The sequence below is a fragment of the Megalobrama amblycephala genome, linkage group LG19 (genome assembly GCF_018812025.1).
Source record: "Megalobrama amblycephala isolate DHTTF-2021 linkage group LG19, ASM1881202v1, whole genome shotgun sequence".
NCBI lineage: Eukaryota > Metazoa > Chordata > Actinopteri > Cypriniformes > Xenocyprididae > Megalobrama > Megalobrama amblycephala.
Genome location: NC_063062.1, coordinates 35687657 through 35699732, shown reverse-complemented (window position 1 = coordinate 35699732; position 12076 = coordinate 35687657). Strand labels below are relative to the sequence as shown.

Sequence of the window (12076 nt, the reverse complement as noted above, 5' to 3'; positions counted from 1 at the left end):
AAAAAAAAAAATCAATAAAGATATAATTAATTTTGAAGTTGTATTAAGTTTTAACAGTGAGATTATGTGGTTTTTATAATCAATTAACACTGCTTTTTTTACAAGATGGACAAAATTTTTCATTCGGTTTAACCAAAAATTCAGTTTTACCGAATGACACTTTTGGTTATACCAAAAGACGATATTTTCAAACAATGCTAACAGGCTGATATCTAGCTAGCTATCTAACAAAAGGACAATCAAACATTTTATATTTAGTACAAGTTTTTAAAATATTACAACATTTTACATGTTTTATAGTGGTTGTATTATGTTTCTGTTTTGTATTATGTTTTTTGTTATTATGTTTTGTATTTTGTTTATGTTTCAGGACATGCGTATGATCAAGTTAGTTAGTTAGTTAGTTACTTTGCTTCATGATCACGTGGTCCTTTGGAAGTGTCTGAATGATGTCACATCCTGTCACATGATATTGACCGCATGACTTGATCCAAAATGGTCCCTTTATATTGGTTACTCCAAATGACAATGAAATTCATTTTTCCGGACATTCTTTCTCATAACAAAGCAACGACTTCTACACATAATTTTAATACCACTTTGCACTATGTTGATATATGATGTTATAAAATTATACCAGAATAAAAAAATATATACATTTATTACATTTTAGGATATTTTAATCAAAAATTAAATTATGTATTGGCCTTTGGACGGTTAAACCGAATGATCTTTTGACACTTCAAAATCTTTAAAATACCTTTATATGTAGCAAAATATAATTAAAACCTTTTGGATTCAATAAAAGAGATCTAGTTGTACTACCTTACATACTTTGGATGTCATATCTTTGTTTTTTATTATTATTATTAAGGCCTTTGGACAAAAAAAAAAAAAAAAAAAACCTGTCACGTCATTGACCCAAACTCACAATTGCGAGTTATAAAGTCAGAATTGTGAGATATAAACTCACAATTGTGTTAAAATGTCCAATTGTGAGGGGGAAAAGACTGACGTTTTTTCTCCGAGTTGCGAGTTTATATCTCACAATTCTAAGAAAAAAAGTCAGAATTGTGAGATAAATAGTTGCAATTACCTTTTTATTTGTTTTATTTAGTGGCAGAAACAAGCCTGTTAGGTGCCCTATAAATGATAAAACATCATACGAATAACACAACACCACCACTAAATCTAGATTAAAGTAAAACTTTGGGAGCAAAAAACTTTATTAAGAGGCTAAAGCTCCAGAGCTTTCCAAACTTGAACACAATATTCTTGCAATAAGTATCATTCAATGAATGAATGATTTTTTTTATCCCACTGTCAGATGTGCACGAGGGGCCCGGAGCTGTGCTGAGCTCTCAGAGACACCACAGGTCAGTAACATCTGAGCGATATGCTCCAAAATAGATCTTCACACCACGTCATGCCAGCGGACCTCAAAGTCATTCACACAGCAGTGCCACGGTCACGGGGGGGCGGTGTGTGTGTTAAGAGAGAGAAAAACACACCCACGCCAGCCATGCCCTTTCCCTGCAGCCAAGACACATCAAAAAGTACCTAAATGAAAGTGTTAAAAAGTGTCAAATCTCCCCCAGAACAAGACTAGATTCAAAAACAAATTTACACAAATTCCCATGATTGTCGTTTAAATTAATCAATTAATTGATTATTCATTAGCCTTAAAGGATTATTCCACTTTTAAATAAACTTTTCCTGATAATTTACTCACCCCCATGTCATCCAAGATGTCCATGTCTTTCTTTCTTCAGTCAAAAATAAATTAAAGTTTCCAGGATTTTTCTCCTTATAGTAAACTTCAATGGGCACCAAACAGTTGAAGGTCATAATTAGTTTCAGTGCAGCTTCAAATTGTTCCACACGATCCCAGATGAGAAATAAGAGTCTGATCTAGTAAAACCATCGCTCATTTTCTGAAAAAAAAAATTAAAATTATATAAGTTTTAACCAGAAATGCTCATCTTGAACTAGCTCTCTTCTTCTTCTTCTCTATTTGAATTGCAGCAGTGTAGACGCTGCTAAGCGTATTAATGCCCTCCACAGGCCAAAGTTTGAACTAATTGTTATATACTATTGAACTAGCATATTGCATATAAAAATTAGTTCAAACTTTGACCTGAGGAGGGCAGTAATACACTTAGTGTCTACACTGCTGCAATTCAAATAGAGGAGAAGAAGAAGAGAGCTAGTTCAAGATGAGCATTTCTAGTTAAAACTTATATCATTTTCAATTTTTTTCAGAAAATGAGTGATGGTTTCTATAGATAAGACCCTTATTTCTCATCTGGGATCGTGCTGAACAATTTGAAGCTGCACTGAAACTAATTATGACCTTCAACTGTTTGGTGCCCATTGAAGTCCACTATAAGGAGAAAAATCCTGTAATGTTTTCATCAAAAACTTTAATTTCTTTTCAACTGAAGAAAGAAAGACATGGACATCTTGGATGACATGGGTAAATTGGGTGAGTAAATTATCAAGAAAAGTTTATTTAAAAGTGGACTAATCCTTTAATACTGCAATATGCGTCTACTGCAGTGGCTTATGGCCAACAGCATGACAGGATGTGCAAACACTGCTCAAAATGCCATGGTCCTCACCAAATGAATGAGAAGGGTTTTTAGTAAAAAGCAAAGGTTAATATGATTGTAAAATGACTGTCGAATGTTGACGTGATTGCTCATTTAATTAAATTACTGTTTTAATAATCAAATATAACGACTAATAATACAACATGTCACCAACGCCGCCTCTGGTACGTGGTATCATCATTGTCCTGTGCATTGGGTTACCAACATAAAGTCCAAGCCTATCCATTTCCACCCCCAATTTAAAGCCAAATTTACCATATGTCTTGAAGTATCGCAATAATATCGTACCGTGATTTCAGTATTGTGATATGTATCGAATGGGGTATACATGAGGGTATCGTTAACGTTACATCCCCAGTATGTAGTTTAACATTCTTAAGGCCCATTTCCACCAAGAACAATAACTATAAAGATTACGATAAGATATAGTTCTAAATATCATTCTAAATATAAAAGAATAGCATTGTCCACACCACAGTTATAACGATAACAATATAGATAAAGTTTCACTTTCAGAATGATTTTTTCCAGCTGTTGAAGGATAAAACACTGACAGCCAATCAGAATTCATTCTAATTTAAGGGCTCGCTCATTTAAAATGGCAGACGGCATTGCGAGAAGTTAACCCAGGTATATGAACGGCCGCCCAAGTATATTTGGTGGCACATTTTTGCTTTTATTGTTTTTATTCTCTTATACTTTTTGTATCCACCCGAGATAATGAAACCATCCGCGTTCGATTTAGAGGCCGTTCATATCTAAAAACGTGTGGAAAATGCCAGCTGAGCCACCTTCACCTCTTTTCAAAAACGCTCGTTGCTAAGCAATCATGAGCCGCGTTCTCTATGAAGACGAAGTTTCAGCAAAGGATAAATGGATTTCCAGACCTTGCATTAGCTCCAATACTAGATTATACTACTACATATGGAGATGAAAAATAAAAAACCCGCCCTGTACAGGTGTGATCAGCTGTTTGTCCATCTTGGCAGAGCTTTCGATCTCTATTTGAGCGTGTTCGTCACGCATCTACATTTAAAATAACGAACATGAGCGTGCAAAAGACGTGACATGTAAACGGCCCCTAACTATTGGAAAGTCTCCCTTCGCTCTATGCGTTTCGTACCTGCTCATTCAGTGTGCGCGAGAACTGACAATTCCACATGTGCTGCAAAGACCCTCGGAGACATGGTGGATATTTCACAGACAAAGACCTGGTGCACGTGCGCACAATCATGTTTGTTCCATATTGCATTTATAAGAGCTAATGAGTCCTCTGCTGGATGTATATGGCAATTACACTAAAAATGTATTTCCTACAGACAGCAGATGTCAGAATTCTGCCTCTAAAACCTAGATCAATATCCAGAAACAACTCCTATTTAATTCTGATCATCATTATCATCAAGTGTTTTTTTTTCATAAAAATGTAATAATTCATATGCATACAAATGGTGTAAATGGATAAAAAAATAGCCTACTCCATATCCCCCCCAAAACACAGCATAACCTGTATCAAAATTAATTCCATTTTTTTTTTTTTTTTTTTAAATAAAGTCACACATTATTTGTTGTTTGTCACATGTAGTAGATATTTTTTGTGCCGTGGGTAACAGGACGATTTTCCACCTGGATACCACCGCAAGTATATTTCAAACCTGTGGGAAGCACTGATATATTATATATAACCATTTCAAATGGTTTCCACAAAAAAAAAAAAAAAAAAAAAAAAAAAAAAGCATTTGAATAAATTCAAATAGAAACAGTAATAATCATTTTAGATACATTTATTAATATTATAGTATTTTAGATCAAGTAAATGTAGCCTTGGTGAAAAGAAAAAAAACAAAAACATAAAAAAAATATATATATATCTTACAGACCCCAAACTTTTGAACGGTAGAGTACAAATAAAGTTTCTTTTTATCAGACATTTTTATTCTATTTATTATTATAATTATATTTGAAATTTTGCTAAGTCATCAACATAAACACAACCAAATAAAAGAGAATAAACAGCTTGCTTTCAGATCCACTCATGAAGTCACTGATAGGAGACACACAAACACTGTAGTGTTTCCCTGAGACCAAAACTCTGGGTCAGAGGAAAGGGTGTAGGAAACCAAGCTACAAAAGTGGGAAGTTCAACCTCAGAATATAAGGAAATTATAGAATGTACAGTACAGTCAGGTGACTTAAAGTACTTCCTCATACCTAAACAACAAAGAGAACAATGTGCAACTGTGAAATAAGAACTGCCAACACCTGTGATATAAAAGCCACCATTCTAAGATCAGCTTTAATGAGATCAGGGTTTACTCACATGAGTAATTAAACTAACTAGTTACTACTCAGTTACTCCACTGCAATTCACCCTAGCTGCTCTAAGAACAATATTTGCAAGGACAGCCCTGCTGAAGTACACTGTGCCCTGCTCAAAGTCACAATAGTGGTGGAGCAGGATTGGGATCGCTGGAACTCTCCACGGACAACATTACTTGGAAATTAACCAGCAACCTTTGTGCTAGCTAATCAGATACCTAAACATTACAGGCTATTACCACAAACAGCCTGGGATAACTGGATCCTTTAAAATGTACACTGCTGACACCAAATAAGACAATGCATTTTTAATTTAGTAAACATAACTAATGATCTTCAAAACGATGAATAATGTACATGTAACACTTAGCAACTAGGTCAAAGTCGTTAAACTTAGTTAATGCATTACGTATCATGAAGGGATGCACCGATATGAAGATATTGGCAAACACCGATAACCGATAATTCTTTACATTTGAAAACCGATAACTGATATATTGGCCGATAAATCTAAATCCAAATTATAGGAGAGCATCATTACAAAAACAAAAGTCTAAACATTAAAAGCCACGTCCCAAGCACACAATTACAATTTTCTCATTTTTTTCTCTAATTTTATGTTGTCTGTCTATTTCATTTTTTGAAATTATTTCAATCATATTTCAAGCAATTCAAAACCATAAAGTGTGCATCTGAAGTGTCGCAGCTGAAGGAAATAATCCATTATTTACTGGCTTTAATATATTGGCCAAATTTTCTAATTGGGCCGATAATTATAACATGAAAAAATGAAAATATAATCGGCCGATACCAATATGGTGGCCGATATACAAGTATCATGAACTAACAACAAACCATTTTTACAGCATTTATTAATGTTGGTTAACGTAAATGAACACTATCTTTAATGTTTGTTTCATAGTACAAAAATAAGGTTTGTTTAAACAACCTGAAATGTTAAAAATGTGTCAGTATATATAGATGAAATTAGCATTAACCAAGATTAATACTGCAAAATCATTGTTCATGATGTTAGCACATATTATTGTTTTTGTAAATTGTTACTGATGCATTTTTAAATTGTTACAATCAGATTTTATGCAGCCTATATTCATATTTGAATGTAAATCAATTACATGTGTTCACCGTTATTTAATGTCTATTATTAATAAATGAAGCTCAAGTCAAGTGTCCTTTGACAGACTTCTAAAGATGACTAAATTGAGTTTGAAGTAGATTGGAAACGATAATAGCAAAACTAGGCTAAACTACATACAATAACAAATATTTGTAAAAATATGTTGAATTTTCCAACTGCCTTTATAATGCGACACTACTAAGTAAACAAACAGCAGCTGTCAGACAAAACATTGCGTTTATTGTGTCTCAATGGCTTTGTTGTTTCAATTGTTGAGCTTCCACAGACACAAGCAGCGCACACAACACCTTGACCAGTGCGATACGCAAAGGAGATTCCCTGCAGGGTAAACAGAGACACACCTCAAAACCTTTGGCCTAGAAAGCAAAGAACGAGGCTGTTATATTTTTGCTGGCTCAAAAACATCAGACACACTGCAGCCAATCAAACAGAACAATGAACCGGTACTCTCCGTCTACAAGATGCTGATATCTCTGAATGTGCTTTACGCAACACCGTCTGGAAGAGTTAGAGAGCTTTCTCCATATCTGTGAGACAGCTGCCTGAGGCTCAGACGGAGCGCAAAAGGTTGTTATGGAGCCGTTGAATGACCCTGGAGGACTTACGGATCAAATGTCACTTGGATCACCGAGTCTTTCAGGAAAAAGCCACCATCCTCAGAGCATAACAGGTAACAGAAGCCATGTTCAAAGCCTTGGCTTCAACTCAGCAGTCCGAACACAATTACGCAAACCATTTAGAGTGGAACAACAATGCAAGCCGCAGGAGATGAGCTCTGGATTTGAGATCATGCAACTCAATATTTTGAGAGAACTGCAAAGCTACATTCACACTGTCCAAATCCGATTTGTGTATCCAATTGGAATCTGTTCTAAATTATTGATTGTCCGCACTGTGTATCACAACTGTTCCAATCCGATGTAAGTGTACGGTGGCGCTTCTTTGTTTTTCTGAAAATATTTGTTGTTTCAATGGCAATGATGTTGTGTTGGTAGGCCGACAATATGGAGGGGTTTGCAATTATGGATGCACTGGTATGAAAATTTTGGCCGATTCCGATAACCGATATTTGAAAGCCGATAGCAGATACATTGGCCGATAAATCTAAATCCTAATTTTTATATAATTTTTGAGAGCCTGATTACAAAGACAAAAGTTTCACCATTAAAAGCCTAAAATGTCCCAAGCACACAATTATAATGTTTTCCTTATAATTTTATGTTGTCTATATGACAGATTTGTGCTTAACTGTATTTTCCTTTTTGAAGTGATTTCAATCATATTTCAAGCAATTCAAAACCATCATGGTGAACAGTGTGCATCTGAAGTGTCGCAGCTGAAGGAAATAATCCATTATTTATCGGCTTTAATATAATCGGCCAGATTTTCTTTTTAGGCCGATAACGATAACATTAAAAATGAACATATCAATGCAAGCCGCAGGAGATGAGCTCTGGATTTGAGATGCAACTCAATATTTTTGAACTCAACAGCCCAAAAACTGCAATGCTACATTCACACTGTCCAAATCCGATTATTTGTGTATCCGATTGGAATCTGTTCTCAATGATTGACTGTCCGATCCGATGTGTGTGAACCGTGGCGCTCTTTGATTTTCTAAAAAATATCTGTTGGTTTCAATGGCAATGATGTTGTGTTGGTAGGCCTACAACATGGAGGGGTTTGCAATTATGGATGCACCGATATGACAATTTTGGCCAATAACCGATATTTGAAAGCCGATAACCGATATATTAGCCAATAATATATCGGTAATAATATATCGGTTATCGACTTTCAAATATCGGTGTCCCAAGCACACAATTTTCTCATTGTTTTCTCTAACTTTATGTTGTCTATATGACAGACTTGTGCTGTACGTTGCACTTAACTGTATTTTCCTTCCTTTTTGAAGTGATTTCAATCATATTTAAAAAAAAAAATTCAAAACCATCTGAAGTGTCTCAGCTGAAGGAAATAAATAATCCATTATTTATCGGCTTTAACATATCGGCCAAATTTTCTTATTGGGCCGATAACATGAAAAATGAACATTTATCAATACCAATATGGTGGCCGATATTTCGTGCATTCATATTTGCAATGTTGTCCTACAATATGACAATGTGTAGCAGAGACCAATGGATATCCAGTTCAGCAGTACGGACCATCTCGCTTTATTAGGCACGTGGACCAGGCCGACTAGCAGAGAAATGAGATTTCAAACCACATATGCCGTTCACACTTGCTCAGATTCCAATCGGATATGCACAGAAATGGGATTTGGACTGACAGTCTGAACAAGGCGTAAAGGTCCACTTACCGTGTCTCCAAGGGTCCTTCGGCTCGACCGCACCAGAGACGATGTCCTCGTCTGATGGAAAGGTCACCCTCTTTGACCCGTGCTTAATCCCAACTCCCTCGCCCGGTGTGGCAGCCGTGGAGACCGTCTCCGAGGGCACATCGACGCTACGCTCCTCAGAAGGAGTCTGCGAATGCAGTTCTATGACAGTTTCTGATATTAGAGAGTTATCGCAAAGAGAGGCACTTTCCTCAGTTTGAGTCTGGGCTGGCTCGAACTCTAAAATGCCATTTTCATCCAGACTTAAATCCACACCGATATCCATCTCACTATCATCATCATAATCACCTGCTTCATTACCAGCATCTCCAACAGAACAGTTGGTCACCGGCGGTTCCTCAAACTTGTTCAGGTCAGCGGCAGAACCATTAACAGGGTCGGCCGACACCGCGATGGATCCATTGTTTTGACTATGCGGTGCTTTGAGCTCTGTGGAATCATCATCCTTCAAATGGATGTCTTTTAACCTGGCCAGGACAGCAGCGTCCCGTTCCCCTTGGTCTCCATCCATCAGCAGGAGGCCGTCACGAGGAAGGATTTCATGTGATATAGTGTTATCAGGCACATTACACAAATCTATAGCATTGCACAACTCTCCAGCTTGATCCTCGCAATTCATTTTCTCATTTCCAGGGAGCTGGAGCACGCCACTGCCTGTCACACCCTAAAAACGATACAAGTTCCCTTCAATGCAGCTCAATCCTCTCAAACTTGTGGAGAAAATCACCTTAGTGAGTGCATCACTAACTAAAAGTTCACATCATAGAAGTGCCTGTCTCTATTCACGCACCTCGCTCCATTCATACGTCGCTGTGGTAATGATTTTTAAAGGTTGCATCAGGAAAATCACTGTGTTTTTAATATTAAGTGCTCCAATCCACGTTGTAGACACCTACAACATCTTTCACAATCAGTTTTAGCCGCATTAAAAGAGTCTCACATGCACATTATCAGCAAACATTGTGTTATTAACGTCCCTGTCCACTATTAATACTGTAAATTCGCGTTGAAAACTAAGTTAAGCACTGACAGATGCATTTAAAGCAACTATAAACAAGCCGAGGGGTGATGAAGATTATGGTGATGATGATCAGGCTTTCTCCACCGGCCTGCTGTCCTACACCAACACCATTAAAGTAGTAAAACGGAGTCCTTAAGCCAATAATCTAAATGTTTGACGCTCCAGTCGTGTCTTTTAGCTGTCAAGACGAGGAATCCTGCACTGTCACTTTCCGTGTCGCAGTGAACGCGAATAAACACAGGCGTCACACTCCGGAGCGCGCTCTCATGCCCCAAAACCGCCACGAACGGAATCGTTTGCGCCGTGTAAACACTCTATTCCGGCCGCCGTGTATGAATGATGTTTTTCACATCGCCAAAGCGCACAGACAGCAGAAAAAGAGAGAAATATCGGCCCCGTTGTAGCTTCAGTCCGGACCGACTGTGCGCGTCTGTGTTGACTGTTCGGAGATACGTCATCACCCCGGCTGGAAACGCATCGGAGATTTCAGCTGCCGCACTTTCAGCGCTTCAACTCGAGCGTTTGTTTACGAGGAAGTGTTCCCGATAAAATTACAGATTTGCTGGTGGGTTTTGTTTCTTTGGCAGATTTTCATTCGCAGCAACAGCTTTTGTAATTTATTTAGATTAGCATTTATAATAAATCACTATAAAAATATCAACGAATCAGCTGACATTTGATCCTTTCCAAACAGCTGTCACGTTGGATGGTTTATGACGCGTTACAGAGAAAAAATGTATATTTTTTCTGAGATAATTATTTTTATTATTTTTTGTCAAGACTTGAAATGTTATTTGGGCACTATCTCCTCTTCCAGCAATCTCAAAGCCATAAAGTCCAGTTCGTTGTGCACAAAGTATAACATTTATGCATTTTTATGATGTACAAGGAAGAAGAAGAAGAAAAAAAAAGGACCTTTCTCTCCTTTTTTCAATATTAATTAATATTAACGTTAAGTTATATTACCTCTGGCTCATAGTTTTTTTTTTCCCCTTTCCATTGTTTATTTATTTATTAATTATGTATTGTTTTTGTTTACTGTTTTTGTTTATTGTTTATAATTATATTATTGCTGTTGAATTTTTTGACCTGTAACATTTGCTTTTACATGTCAATAATAATAATAAAATAAAAAAATTCTGAGAGAAAAACATATATACATACAGTATGTAAATGTAAAGAAATATATATAGATATTCAGACTATTTGGGTAAATACTATATACATAGTAAAATGGCAAACCAAGTATTTTATATTTTATGAATGACGTCGAAAAATATGTTTGTCTTTTAGAAAAAGAAAACTAGTCACAAACAGCACAAGAACTGCAATTTATTTACACTGTTTTTCTCTGGCAATATTATCAGTGTTAATGGGACTGTGCAATACTTTTAAAAAATGTAAGGAAAAATAGTGTGTGGAGTTATCTGTGTGATCGACTCTTTATCTAATGTAACTGTTCTTGTGAGAAGGTCACCTGACTTTACTGCATGGTATTCCCTGCTAAAATGATGTTTCTAGGTGACATTATTATGTTTATGTTGAAAGTCTCACAACTGTGTGAAATGTTATTCTCAGTGTTTGTGTTGTTGCTCTGCAAAATACTGAATGATGTTTAAAGCAACTGGCCGTGATACAGTGATGGTAATACCACAGTACTGAACAAACATAAACCTTGGCATTTATAAGAATAGCATGGTACAAACATCATGAAAATACTACTGTACGTGTCCAAGGTCTGCTAGTGTTCTCCTCTCATCTTTTTTAGTTTTCAGTTTATGAAATAATTTTATGAATCCTTGCTATCTTCAACTGAACTTGTTCTTTATTTATTTTGTTTATTTATTTATTTATTTACTGTACAATGTTTCTCAGTCTTTAAAATAAATGGAAAGTGCTTTAACACCCCAGTTTGTGTTGACTGTAACACCACATCTCAAGTTCATCCATCTCACCACTAGAGGTCATCGACACCTCAATTCTAATTGGAATCCTAATCGAATTCTGATGTCCACAAAAATAACAATACTGATGCTAAACAAACAGTATTCTAAAGTAGAAATAAGCTTTTTGGAATACTAAATTAATTACTAGCTAAATGTTTGCTTGTATAAATTTGTATATGAATGAGAATCTTAAGACACATTTTTAAAATGTTGAAGCATTCTTATATATAAGAATGTTGAAATTACTTTAGGTTCCTGTGACGGGTCGGTATGGTGTAGGGAAGGATCATGCTATAGTGACTTTAAGACCCCACAATGTCATAAATTCCTCATCTTACTATCTTAGAGGGGTCATTTGGACCCCACAGAGTAGTATAAACAAGGGTGTGTGTGTGTGTGTGTGTGTGTGTGTGTGTGTGTGTGTGTGTGTGTGTGTGTGTGTGTGTGTGTGCGTGCGCGTGCGTGCGTGTGCGTGTTTGGACACATTACTATTTTTTAATGTTTTTGAAAGAAGTCTCTCTGCTCATCAAGCCTGCATTTATTTGATCAAAAATACAGGGGGGAAAAAACAACAACAACAAAAAAAACAGTAATATTGAAAAATATTATCAAAATTAAAAATAATGGTTTTCTATTTTAATATACTTTAAAATATAA

General features: G+C 36.1%; 1 protein-coding gene across 3 annotated transcripts in view; it reads right to left on the bottom strand.

The window, feature by feature from the left end:
- Positions 1-9937, bottom strand: part of ppp1r37 (protein phosphatase 1, regulatory subunit 37) — a 64820-nt gene extending 54883 nt beyond the window's left edge. For 2 of the 3 annotated variants that reach the window (XM_048169231.1, XM_048169232.1), the window contains exons 1-2: positions 9243-9937; positions 8414-9116 (exon numbers count right to left, since the gene is read on the bottom strand). In XM_048169231.1, the coding sequence (XP_048025188.1) occupies positions 8414-9116; positions 9243-9290 (751 nt within the window). In that variant the 5' untranslated portion in view covers positions 9291-9937. The remainder of the gene's footprint in view (positions 1-8413; positions 9117-9242) is intronic. The other variant, XM_048169233.1, reaches the window with a different exon arrangement.
- Positions 9938-12076: the final 2139 nt, after the last annotated feature.